The sequence below is a fragment of the Schistocerca cancellata genome, chromosome 11 (genome assembly GCF_023864275.1).
Source record: "Schistocerca cancellata isolate TAMUIC-IGC-003103 chromosome 11, iqSchCanc2.1, whole genome shotgun sequence".
Taxonomy (NCBI): Eukaryota; Metazoa; Arthropoda; class Insecta; order Orthoptera; family Acrididae; genus Schistocerca; species Schistocerca cancellata.
This window is the reverse complement of record NC_064636.1, coordinates 12,148,503-12,162,851: the sequence shown is the minus strand read 5'-3', so window position 1 is coordinate 12,162,851 and position 14,349 is coordinate 12,148,503. Positions and strand designations below refer to the sequence as shown.

The window sequence follows — 14,349 nt, the reverse complement described above, 5'->3', positions numbered from 1 at the left end:
ATGCTAATTAGTATTCTGATCAGATGAAGCGCCATCTGTCGGACATTTTTTGAACTTTTGTAATTTTTTATTTTTTTTGGTTCTAATAAAACCCCGTGTCATTCCAAGGATGTGTGTCAATTTGTACATATATATCTACATTATTCCGTGATTTGTTCAGTTTACAAATTTATACTGACTTTTTCATCACGCAGTATATCCAGAATTTATTCGTTAGGCCGGTATTACACTATCAAATTGTCAAAGATTTGATTAAAGATGTGATCAAATCATGGGATCAAATATTCCGTCAAATACACTCCTGGAAATTGAAATAAGAACACCGTGAATTCATTGTCCCAGGAAGGGGAAACTTTATTGACACATTCCTGGGGTCAGATACATCACATGATCACACTGACAGAACCACAGGCACATAGACACAGGCAACAGAGCATGCACAATGTCGGCACTAGTACAGTGTATATCCACCTTTCGCAGCAATGCAGGCTGCTATTCTCCCATGGAGACGATCGTAGAGATGCTGGATGTAGTCCTGTGGAACGGCTTGCCATGCCATTTCCACCTGGCGCCTCAGTTGGACCAGCGTTCGTGCTGCACGTGCAGACCGCGTGAGACGACGCTTCATCCAGTCCCAAACATGCTCAATGGGGGACAGATCCGGAGATCTTGCTGGCCAGGGTAGTTGACTTACACCTTCTAGAGCACGTTGGGTGGCACGGGATACAGGCGGACGTGCATTGTCCTGTTGGAACAGCAAGTTCCCTTACCGGTCTAGGAATGGTAGAACGATGGGTTCGATGACGGTTTGGATGTACCGTGCACTATTCAGTGTCCCCTCGACGATCACCAGTGGTGTACGGCCAGTGCAGGAGATCGCTCCCCACACCATGATGCCGGGTGTTGGCCCTGTGTGCCTCGGTCGTATGCAGTCCTGATTGTGGCGCTCACCTGCACGGCGCCAAACACGCATACGACCATCATTGGCACCAAGGCAGAAGCGACTCTCATCGCTGAAGACGACACGTCTCCATTCGTCCCTCCATTCACGCCTGTCGCGACACCACTGGAGGCGGGCTGCACGATGTTGGGGCGTGAGCGGAAGACGGCCTAACGGTGTGCGGGACCGTAGCCCAGCTTCATGGAGACGGTTGCGAATGGTCCTCGCCGATACCCCAGGAGCAACAGTGTGCCTAATTTGCTGGGAAGTGGCGGTGCGGTCCCCTACGGCACTGCGTAGGATCCTACGGTCTTGGCGTGCATCCGTGCGTCGCTGCGGTCCGGTCCCAGGTCGACGGGCACGGGCACGTGCACCTTCCGCCGACCACTGGCGACAACATCGATGTACTGTGGAGACCTGACGCCCCACGTGTTGAGCAATTCGGCGGTACGTCCACCCGGCCTCCCGCATGCCCACTATACGCCCTCGCTCAAAGTCCGTCAACTGCACATACGGTTCACGTCCACGCTGTCGCGGCATGCTACCAGTGTTAAAGACTGCGATGGAGCTCCGTATGCCACGGCAAACTGGCTGACACTGACGGCGGCGGTGCACAAATGCTGCGCAGCTAGCGCCATTCGACGGCCAACACCGCGGTTCCTGGTGTGTCCGCTGTGCCGTGCGTGTGATCATTGCTTGTACAGCCCTCTCGCAGTGTCCGGAGCAAGTATGGTGGGTCTGACACACCGGTGTCAATGTGTTCTTTTTTCCATTTCCAGGAGTGTATATTTGATAAAGATCTTTGATGTAGTGCTAGAAGGGGTATTACACTGCCATAATATTTTTCGTCAAAGTTCAAGATGGCTGATAACAACAACTTGTTATTAACCGCAGGAGTTGCAAAAACCACAACTGCACTGTGTGCACATGCGGAAGAGAAATGGGGGCAAAAAAGGAAACATAGCTGGGCGAAGCCGTGGGTTTTACGACGACACGATAAAAGCATTCGACAAAACTTGTTACGTGAGCTTATAGTGAAGGACGTCAAGTCGTACATCAATTACTCAAGAATGGATGATCATACATTTCTGTATGTGCTCAGTGAAGTGTATCCTCATATCACAAAGCACAATACTCACTTAAGAACTGCTACATCTGCAGAAGACAGGCTCACTGTAACACTCGTATTCCTTGCTACAGGAGAGAGTTAGGTTAGGTTAGGTCTCCAATCTTCTTAATCTATTTTTGTATTCAGCGTGCCTCACGTTGGAAAGCGCCTCATCAACTTCATACATCTCTATTAATTTTGTAGTTGTCGGCACACACCAATTGTATTTACCGGCAATGTTTATAAAAACACTACAGACGACAGAACGCTGCAGCGATGCTAGCGCTCCACGCGGTAACATGTCACATTGTAGTGAACAGAAGACAAGCGACTTCTTTGATCAAATCTACAGCGAGATTTGATCAAATATTGGACGATATTTGACGAAGTTCCCTATTAGACCATCAAATATCTTTGACAAAGATATTGGAAAAAGATATTTGACAAATAAATTTGATAGTGTAATACCGGCCTTAGGTAAGTGAGATTACACAACAGAAATAAAGTGAAACTTTATAAAATTCATTATCTCGGAACACCTGTTTACCATGACCAATATTTAACCTGTCATAAGTGGCTCAGATTCAGAGACGGAAACCCACTTCTTTTTTTGGTTTAGAATGTAATGCTGAACAGAGAGCTCTTCCCGCCTACCTGGCAGCGGATCATGACGTGCGTGACTCGGTCGTCGGTGCGCACGGAGAGCACGTAGTCCCCCGGCTTGCTCTGCGACTCGCGCACCAGGAAGCTGCCGTTCTTGCCCTTCTCCAGGATCAGCTTCTCCGCCTCCTTGCCCGACAGGTGCCCGTGGAACCACCTGCAACACCAGACGCGTGTGTCAAACCTTACGGGACTTACCTGCTAAGGTCATCAGTCCCCACACTACTTAACCTAAATTATCCTAAGGACAAACACACACACACACACACACACACACACACACACACACACACACCCGTGCCCCAGGGAGGACTCGAACCTCCGCCGGGACCAGCCGCACAGTCCAGGACTGCAGCACGAGAGGCGGAGCGCGCCGTCAGCACAGCACACGACCACCACTGCTGACTCCTGAACCGTGACCTCCAGCTAGTAACGTAGCAGACAGGGAAATGTCGTTACGAAGTTATCGATACCGAGATACGTGAAGATCCCGATACACAAGCCACTTACATCACACAACATTTTCTAGACGACTTCTAGGAGCGCTCTCTCGACTCCACTCGAATCCACGTTTATAATCACTTTTACGCTCAAAGATGCTCGCTTCTAGCTTTCAAAATGTCAACATTCAAAAAAAAAAATTGGATCAAATGGCTCCGAGCACTACGGTACTTAACTTCTCAGACGGTAGCGGTCGCGCGGTTCCAGACTGTAGCGCCTAGAACCGCTCGGCCACCCCGGCCGACAAACTGTCATTATTTTACATAACTATGTCCACAGAAAATTTCAGAAAATCAGTATACGTTCCTTAAATCCCATTCCCCAATTCTTTACTTTGGAAATCCATAACAATCCGTAGAAATGTTGGAGCACGTGACGCAATACTGACCCTACGACTCATCTTAGAAAATAGATTAAGGAAAGACAAACCTACGTTCCTAGCTTTTGTAGACTTAGAGAAAGCTTTTGACAATGTTGACTGGAATACTCTCTTTCAAATTCTGAAGGTGGCAGAGGTAAAACACAGGGAGCGAAACACTATTTACAATTTGTACAAAAACCAGATGGCAGTTATACGAGTCGAGGGCCACGAAAGAGAAGCAGTGGTTGGGAAGGGAGTGAGACAGGGTTGTAGTCTCTCCCCGATGTTATTCAACCTGTATATTGATCAAGCAATAAAGCAAACAAAAGAAAAATTCCGAGCAGGAATTAAAATCCATGGAGAAGAAATAAAAACTTTGACGTTCGCCGATGACATTGTAATTCTGTCAGAGACAGCAAAGGACTTGGAAGTGCAGTTGAACGGAATGGACAGCGTCTTGAAAGGAGGGTATAAGATGAACATCTACAAAAGCAAAACGAGGATAATGGAATGTAGTGGAATTAAGTCGGGTGATGTTGAGGGTATTAGTTTAGGAAATGAGACACTTTAAGTAGTAAAGGAGTTTTGCTATTTGGGGAGCAAAATAACTGACGGTAGTCGAAGTAGAGAGGATATAAAATGTAGACTGGCAATGGCAAGGAAAGCGTTTCTGAACAAGAGAAATTTGTTAACATCGACTATAGATTTAAGGGTGAGGAAGTCTCTTGTGAAAGTATTTGTATGGAGTGTAGCCATGTATGGAAGTGAAACGCGGACGATAAATAGTTTAGACAAGAAGAGAATAGAAGCTTTCGAAATGTGGTGCTACAGAAGAATGCTGAAGATTAGATGGGTAGATCACATAACTAATGAGAAGGTATTGAATAGAATTGGGGAGTAGAGGAGTTTGTGGCACAACTTGACTAGAAGAAGGGATCGGTTGGTAGGACATGTCCTGAGGCATCAAGGGATCACAAATTTAGTATTGGAGGGCAGCGTGGAGGGTAAAAATCGTAGAGGGAGACCAAGAGATGAATACACTAAGCAGATTCAGAAGGATGTAGGCTGCAGTAGGTACTGGGAGATGATGAAGCTTGCACAGGATAGAGTAGCATAGAGAGCTGCATCAAACCAGTCTCTGGACTGAAGACCACAACAACAACAACAACAACAACAACAACAACAACAATGTTCATTACTGAATTGAGATTCTGAATAAATATTAATAACAAAAATATTTTTCCAACTTGAAAGTAAATCGACATAAATTAACATGTTTAACAACAATTCAGTTTTTTATAGAACGTATTACAGTACTTGGACTTATGAAAAGTCATAAGTTATAGGTAAGAGTTGTATCACGTTTAAACACTAACAGTTCTTCAGGAGACCACAAAACAGTATCTTGAAGTTATCGATACGAGGAGCGGTGCATATTCAGACACACGTGTCGCATACAGAACACACATTTTGTAGATGATGACAGCTAGTATGAACACTCTCGATTCCACTTGAAAATAAGTTTATAATCACATCTAATAGGCTTCTTTTCATCTTTCAAATGATCATTATTTAACCTAAATCCACATTCAAAGAAAATTCCTGTTAATCAGGTTGAGTCAAGTTCCTGAATGCCTATAGCAAAAGCATCTTTATAACTAAAAAGGGAATCAATATTTTTGAAGTACGCGTATTAATGACCTCCTAGTAAACCAACTAATGGCACAGTCAGAAATTGTCGACGCTGCTACGATTACCACCCCCACCAGCAAAATTCATCACTCACCATCTCGGAACATCAACAATCAGACCCGAAAGTCTAGTTAAGTGTACTTACGGGATACATAACCAACAACTCTACTAAGACACCTACTTACGTATTCACTGAGCACATAAAATCTTCGAACGATAAAATACCACCAGTTGTAATCCTTTGTAACTCCTGGGTCAACAATAATATTATTTTAGAGCAGCTAAGTTTTTATGTAATGCACTACTGCCCATTAAAATTGCTATACCATGAAGATGACGTGCTACAGGCGCGAAATTTAACCGACAGGAAGAAGATGCTGTGATATGCAAATGATTAGCTTTTCAGAGCATTCACGCAATGTTGGCGCTGGCGGCGACACCTAAAAAGTGCTGACACGAGGAATGTATAGAACCGATTTCTCATACACAAACAGCAGTTGAGCGGCGTTGCCTGGTGAAACGTCGTTGTGATGCCTCGTGTAAGGAGGAGAAATGCGTACCATCACGTTTCCGACTTTGATGAAGGTCGGATTGCGGTTTATCGTATCACGACGTTGCTGCTCGCGTCGGTCGAGATCCAATTCCTGTTAGCAGAATATGGAATCGTTGGGTTCAGGAGGGTAATACGGAACGCCGTGCTGGATCCCAACGGCCTCGTATCACTAGCAGTCGAGATGACAGGCATCTTATCCGCACGGCTATAACGGATCGTGCAGCCACGTCTCGATCCCTGAGTCAACAGATGGGGACGTTTGCAAGCTGACAACCCTCTGCACCAACAGTTCGACGACGTTTGCAGCAGCACGGACTATCAGCTCTGACACCGTGGCTGCGGTTACCCTTGACGCTGCATCACAGACAGGAGCGCCTGCGATGGTGTACTCGACGACGAACCTGGGTGCACGAATGGCAAAACGTCATTTTTTCGGATGAATCCAGGTTCTGTTTACAGCATCAGGATGGTCGCATCCGTGTTTGGCGATATCGCGGTGAACGCACACTGGAAGCGTGTATTCGTCATCGCCATACTGGCGTGATGGTATGGGGTACCATCGGTTACACGTCTCTGTCACCTCTTGTTCCTATTGAGGGCACATTGAACAGTGGACGTTACATTCCAGATATGTTACGACCCGTGGCTCTACCCTCCGTTCGATCCCTGCGAAACCCTACGCTCCAGCAGGATAATGCACGACCGCACGTTGCAGGTCCTGTACGGGCCTTTCTGGATACAGAAAATGTTCGACTCTGCCTTGGTCAGCACATTCTCCAGATCTCTCACCAACTGAAAACGTCTGGTCAATGGTGGCCGAGCAACTGGCTCGTCACAATACGCCAGTCACTACTCTCGATGAACTGTGGTATCGCGTTGAAGCTGCACGGGCAGCTGTACCTGTACACGCCATCCCAGCTCTGTTTGACACAATGCCCAGGCGTATCGAGGCGGTTATTACGGCCAGAAGTGGTTGTTCTGGGTACTGATTTCTCAGGATCTATGCACCCAAATTGCGTGCAAATGTAAATACATGTCAGTTCTAGTATTACCCTCCCGAACATTTGTGCAATGAATACCCGTTTATCATCTGCATTTCTTCTTGGTGTAGCAATTTTAATGGCCAGTAGTGTACATAGTTCAGCACGTGTCTGCTTTAGCTCTTACTTAACAAGCAGAGTGCAGGAAGTTACCCTAGGCTGTCCCAGTCGTACAAACAGAGACCCCCAACATAATCTGGGGACCTACTACAACGGGAGTCTCAGAGGTTTCCACGACTGTCCGTCTACTGCTCTCGCTTAGAGCCAATCGTCTGCCGCGTTATTCAAATCTCGAGGCACAATTAGTCCTGTCTGCAAATGATTCACGCAGTGTACAAAAGGTGACGAAAGAAGCATCGACAGTGAATGATGTTTTCGTGAATGTCACTGCAGAATCCAGACGAAGGTCGAGAACAGACTGTGAGAGGAGCAACAAAGCTTTAGACACGGTAGCTCAAATGCGGACCTCATATTTGCAGTCCAGCAGCACCAGTGTGGATTTGGGGAAGATCTCGCGACGGCCTTTCTCGATACAGAAAAGGTAGTCGATAGCGTCCGTAGCGCAAATGTCTGGAAAGCACTGGAAAAATGGGGAGCGGAAGAAGAGACGACAGGCAGGCCGGAGGGAATGTACTGTGGAAGTCTGAGTTGTCTGCGAGTGGGAAATGAAAGGACGGTTTGGTCCCAGCTCACAAGTGGTGTGAAACAGGGCAGTGAATTGTCATCTCTTCTGTTCGCTGTGGTCTCAGATGAGATGATGAGTGAGGTGGTGGAAAAAGCTGGACAAGACAGGATGGAAGCAGTGGTGGTTGCACATGAAACAGGGGAAACAGGCAGGAGGAGATTATAGAACAGATAGAAACTGTGTGGCAGTATGGAATGAAATTTAATGTAAACAAATCAGAGATTCGTGTTACAACTAGAAAGAAAGACAGACCAGTCGGTGGAGTAAGGATTGGGGGGGAGGGGGGGGGGGGAACGATTGAAGACGGTGGCAAGCAGCGAGTACTTGAGAAGTGTGATAGAGGAAAATGGAAAAACTGACAAAGAAATCAGTGAACCTGCCAGGCAGCCAAAAAGAAGCATTCCTGCCAAGTACTAGGAGTGTGGTTTGGAAAAAGGATGTCTCACAAAACAGCAGAGAAGCAATATATCGAAGTTACTACATCACAAAACTGACCTGTGCATCTGAAAAGTGAGTAATGAAGAAAAGTGAGTAATGAAGAAAAGAGATGCGAGTAGATTACAGGAATGTGGAATGAAGTTCCACAGAAGTACGATAGGAGTAACGAGAGGGTAAGGGAAATACTGAAAGAGCAACCTTTGCAGAGCAGGATAGAAAAATCACGGCTAAGATGGTATGGGCACTTAAAGAGAATGGAAAACAAGAGGAATCTCAAGATACACCAAATGGTGATGGGAAGGAAATGATTCAGAGGAAAACCGAAGGATACATGGCTGAAAGGTGTGAAGGAGTATTGAAAAATAAGGGGAGGGAGGGGGGGCTGAACCAGAGTGAACACAGAAAGATGCTGCGAAAAAGGAATACATGGTGAGCCTTATGTTTCAAACATATCCAGCCTTGGGCTGAAAACTGTTCAAGATGTTGACAATGATGACTGCCTGTTTCTTTTTTCTTTTCTTTTTCTTTTTTTAACATTTGGTCTTGCTTAAACTTAGGAGAAAAAGCAGATTAAGTTTATACTGTCAAAAATATCCCACCTGCTATATGAACCTAGCGTACCAAAAAGAAATGTGAAACAGTGTACAAAATCCCAAGTTCCTAGGTTTGCATAGTGATGAAAAGTTAAACTGGAAAAACGATATACTAGACCTGCTAAAACATTTATGTTAGACTACCTTTGGCATGAGAATAATTGCTAACTTTCAGGCTATGGAACACAATAAGTTGTATTTTTTATTCACTAAGATCTTATGGCGTAATATTCTGGTGTAACAGTGAATGAAGGCAAAAGTTTTCATTGCGCAAAAGCAAGTAACTAGAATTATGTGCGAGAAACACACACACGCATGTTCATCTAGCAGGCGTCTCTTTATGCAGCTAGGAATATTGACCACAGCCTGTAATAAATTACTATGTCTCACATGTTAAAGATGAAATTATCTCTTTACATTTACTGCTGATCGTCTTTAATTTTTTTAATAATTTACGAGACGTTTTCAGTTAGTGAGAGAACTGGAGAATGTGCTGGTCAGGGCAGCAGTCGAACATTTTCTGTATCCAAAAAGGACCGTACAGGACCTGCAACATGCGGTCGTGCATTATCCTGCTGAAATGTAGGGTTTCGCAGGGATCGAATGAAGGGTAGAGCCACGGGTCGTAAAACATCTGAAATGTAACGTCCACTGTTCAAAGAGCCGTCAATGCGAACAAGAGGTGACCGAGACGTGTAACCAATGGCACCCCATACCATCACGCCGTGTGATACGACACTATTGCTATGACGAATACACGCTTCCAATGTGCGTTCACCGCGATGTCGCCAAACACGGATGCGACCATCGTGATGCTGTAAACAGAAACTGGATTCGTCGGAAAAAAGACGTTTTGCCATTCGTGCACCCAGGTTCGTCGTCAGTACACCATCGCAGGCGCTCCTGTCTGTGATGCAGCGTCAAGGGTAACCGCAGCCACGGTCTCTCAGCTGATGTTCCGTGCTGCTGCAAACGTCGTCTAACTGTTCGTGCAGATGGTTGTGGTCTTGCAAACGTCCCCATCTGTTGACTCGGGGATCGAGACGTGGCTGCACGATCCGTTACAGCCGTGCGGATAAGATGCCTGTCATCTCGACTGCTAGTGATACGAGGCCGTTGGCATCCAGCACGGCGTTCCGTATTACCCTGCTGAACGCACCGATTCCATATTCTGCTAAGAGTCATTGGATCTCGACCGAAGCGAGCAGCAATGTCGCGATACGATAAACCGCAATCGCGATAGGCTACAATCCGACCTTTAACGAAGTCTGAAACGTGATGGTACGCATTTCTCCTCCTTACACGAGGCATCTCAACAACATTTCACCAGGCAACGCCGGTCAACTGCTGTTTGTGTACGAGAAATCGGTTGGAAACTTTCCTTATAGTCAGCACGTTGTAGGTGTCGCCACCGGCGCCAACCCTGTGTGAATGCTCTGAAAAGCTAATCATTTGCATATCACAGCATCTTCTCCCTGTCGGTTAAATTTAGCGCGTGTAGCACGTCACGTCCGTGGTGTAGCAATTTTAATGGCCAGTAGTGTAGTACAGTGTGGGCAAAATAAAAGTGGGCGAGAGGGCCGAGCTCCAGGCTACAAAGTAACACAGAAGAGGAAAGGAAACGCAGCGGTAACCTGACCGTAGCAGACTCTGAAAGCGGCCACCATCCACGTCTTGGCAGTTTTGGGCCCTGGTCAGCAAGTTACTGAACGCGGATCGAAGCTGGACTGCTCTGCAATTGCTGCGACCTCGTCCGGAATATTCTGCTCCGGTTCGTGAAGACTGCGAGGGCTGCTGCGACACACCTCAAGCCTCGAGAGCTGCGCGCGCCAAGTAGTCGCAGACCGGCGTCTCGGGCGAGCAGCTGGGGCCGCCGTGACCCCGGACTGACCTCTGCTCGCAGCCCTGTCCGGCGTGAGGACCGTGGACGTGACGTCAGAGGTTGTGCAGGCTGTGTGGGCAGTCGCTCCGTCCTGTTGGAAGTAACTGTAGCTCCTTTCCTTCTCCGTTGATGTTGCCACAAATTCACGTGGAACCGTATCTACATCTACGTCTACGTCTACATCCATACTACGCAAGTTCCTCTATCAGCTCTCCCTACTATTCCAGTCTCGTATTGTTCGTGGAAAGAACGATTGTCGGTATGCCTCTGTGTGGGCTCTAATCTCTATGATTTTATCCTCACGGTCTCTTCGCGAGATATGCGTAGGAGGGAGAAATATACTGCTCGACTCCTCGGTGAAGGTATGTTCTCGAAACTTCAACGAAAGCTCTCCATTGGATCTTCTCTCTCTTCTATCAACCCTATCTGGTACGGATCCCACATTGCTGAGCAGTATTCGAGCAGTGGGCGACGATCAACTTTATATGGTCATTCCATTTTTTAAATCACTCCTAATGCGTACTCCCAGATAATTTATGGAATTAACTGCTTCCAGTTGCTGACCTGCTATATTGTAGCTAAATGATAAGGGATCTATCTTTCTGTATATTCGCAGCACATTACACTTGTTTACATTGAGATTCAATTGCCATTCCCTGCACCGTGCGTCAATTCGCTGCAGATCCTCCTGCATTTCAGTACAATTTTCCACTGTTACAACCACTCGATACACCAGAGCATCATTCGCAAAAAGCCTCAGTGAACTTCCGAGGTCATCCACAAGGTCATTTATGTATATTGTGAACAGCAACGGTCCTACGACACTCCCCTGCGGCACACCTGAAATCACTCTTACTTTGGAAGACTTGTCTCCATTGAGAATGACATGCTGCGTTCTGTTATCTAGGAACTCTTCAAACACGCGATTGGTCTGACAGTCCATATGCTCTTACTTTGTTCATTAAACGACTGTGGGGAACTGTATGGAACGCCTTGCGGAAGTCAAGAAACACGGCATCTACCTGGTAACCCGTGTCTGTGGCCCCCTGAGTCTCGTGTCCACTCCTTCGGGACACTTTTATTCGTCCCACCCAGTAGTAGTGTAAAAGCAGACTTCTGGGAACGTGTATTGCCTTCCAACACTACGAATTACCTCGAAGAAAACGGCCTATTGACAGACAGTCAACACGGATGTAGAAGGCGCCGTTCTTGTGAAACGCAACTGGCTCTTTACTCGCACAAAGTGGTGAGTGCTATTGACAAGGGATTTCAGATTGATTTCGTATTCCCGGATTTGCGGCAGGCTTTAGACACTGTACCACACAAGCGGCTTGTAGCGAAACTGCGTACTTATGGAATATCGTCTCAGTTGGATTGGTGATTTCCTGTCAGAGACGTCGCAGTTCGTAGTAACTGACGGAAAGTCATCGGGTAACACAGAAGTGACTTCTGGCGTTCGCCGAGGCAGCGTTACAGGCCCCTAGCTGTTCCTTACCTATACAAACGGTTTGGGAGACAATCTGAGCAGCCGTCTTACGTTGATTGCCGACGACGCTGTCGTTTATCAAGTAGGAAAGTCATCAGCACGTCAAAAGAAATTGCAAAACGATTGAGAAAAGATATCTGTATGGTGCGAAAATTGGCCCTTGACCCTAAATAAGGAAAAGTGTGAGGTGATCCAAATGAGTGATAAAAGAATCGGTTAAACTTCGGTTACACGATAGATCAGTCATACCTAGGAATTAAAATTACGAACAACTTAAATCGGACGGGACACAGAGAAAATGTTGTAGGGAAGGCTAACCAAAGACTGATTTATTGGTAGGACACTTAGGAAATGAAACAGATCTACTACACTACGCTTGTCCGTCCTCTTTTCGGTGTGCGTTCTTTAACAGATAGGACTGACGGAGTACATCGAAAAACTTCAGATAAGGGCAGCACGTTTCGTACTATCGCGAAATAGCGGACAGAGTGTCGCTGACACGATACAGGATTCGGGATGGACGTCATAAAAACAAAGGGGTATTTCGTTGCGGAGGAATCTTCTCACGAAATTCCAATCAGCAACTTTCTCCTCCGAATGCGAAAATATTTTGTTGACACCGACCTACATAGCGAGAAACGATCACCGCAATAAAATAAGGGAAGTCAGAGACAAGACAGGAATAACAGAGAATTGTGAAGGTGGGTCGATGAACCATCTGCCAGGAACTTGAATGTGGTTTGGGCAGTATCGATGTAGATGTACATGACGACCCAAAGAGAGTAATTTAAAATGTTATTTCTGTTAAAAATTATGATTCAATATCTGTTCATTAACATTTCTCTTCTTAAATTAATACGAAATTTAAATAAAACTGAAACGGAGGTACGACTAGCGAGATCAGGAACAGTGGTTTAACAATCACAAGATTGTTTTTTACGCCCCGAGTCCAGCTACGGTCGACTACGTCGATAAATTGTACCAGAAAACCGTCCAGAAATATTCCTGTTTTCCGGCGCGATTCTTTCGAAATTATTTTATTTTAAATCGCGTCTTAATGCTATAGATTCCCGATGTCCGGGCAATGAGCTTCGAATGTTAGCATGTCCGACAAAACAGACAGCAGTTCTGACACACGCACACGCACACACACACACACACACACACACACACACACACACACACACACACACACACACACACAGAGTGGGGTGAGCGGTTGAGTTTGGTATCATTGGAAGTCCCACTGCGAGGCTAACAGATTTTAATTGGAAATTTTTTCGGCCCCAGTCTGTTGTTTTCCAGATATTTCGATGCCTTCAGATAATGTAGACACCTTGTATGTACGATTTTACCACGAATAAAGATATCAGTTGCGTTGAGCATTGAATTAACAGATACCAAACACGTAACAACTCGACATGATAACTAATTCAAGACTCTAAGCTGTAGATAGGCGTTGATATAGATCAACGGGGACAGTTGAAAATGTGTGCCCCGACAGGGACTCGAACCCGGGACCTCCTGCTTACATGGCAGACGCTCTATCCACCTTTTTCTGTCCACATTTTGTTCGGTATTTTTCATTGCGTTTGGTCTGCGCGGACGTCAGAAGACATCGATTCACGTCCGAAAGAACAGATACCGTCTTCATATAACAACTTGCGTTTATCTTGTAATAAATATACAAACAGTCGCCCTGTAAGTATCTAAAACATAAAAAAAGTTTCGCATTTGTAAATGTTTCGTCGCCGATTGCTAAATTTCCGTCATTTCTGCCAGCAACAGCACACACTTAATACACAGGATAATATTTCTGTAGACCTCCATCGGAAGATCAGCTTGCAATGGCTCGAAAACATGTTCGGGGTTGAATAAATCGTAAAAAAGCGACTGGTTGCATATTCATTACCAGATAAACGCCAGTTTAATTTACTCTCGCAGTTCGTCATCCGCAGTGGATATACTGGATATAATAACTTTACTGTTTCTGTGTTTGAAGGTGCTCAAACTTTTGATATTGTTTTACAGTAGGTAGATTTTAATCTCTCAAAGGGAGGAAATTAGCTGACAGGGAAAGCATGAAATACAGTTTAAGCTTAGCTATTACGCTTATTTTAGAACCCGCGACTATTGATTGAATGTAAATACATAAAAGTGCAACCACTCACTTTTTTTGAATAGTTACTATACCACGAACCGGTTTTCGAATCGTTCCAGGTTCACCTCCAGACGGTTTTCCGGACGAAACAGCGATGTAACTTCCCGAAAACCATCTGGATACAGGTTCGTGGAATAATAAATAACTATTCAAAAAAAGTGACCAGTTGCAGTTTTGCGTATTTAGATGCGAAATTCTCTCAGAGCATCCCATTCTTCTTCTATTGTATTTCTTTCCCCCATTCTTGTC

General features: G+C 45.6%; 1 protein-coding gene across 1 annotated transcript in view; it reads right to left on the bottom strand.

Annotated features, from left to right (window-relative positions):
* The window catches only part of LOC126108424 (tyrosine-protein phosphatase non-receptor type 11-like), a 249,182-nt gene that overhangs the window by 48,849 nt on the left and 185,984 nt on the right, over window positions 1–14,349 (bottom strand). Inside the window, exon 5 of the mRNA XM_049913636.1 lies at window positions 2,703–2,865. Coding sequence (XP_049769593.1) covers window positions 2,703–2,865 — 163 coding nt within the window. The remainder of the gene's footprint in view (window positions 1–2,702; window positions 2,866–14,349) is intronic.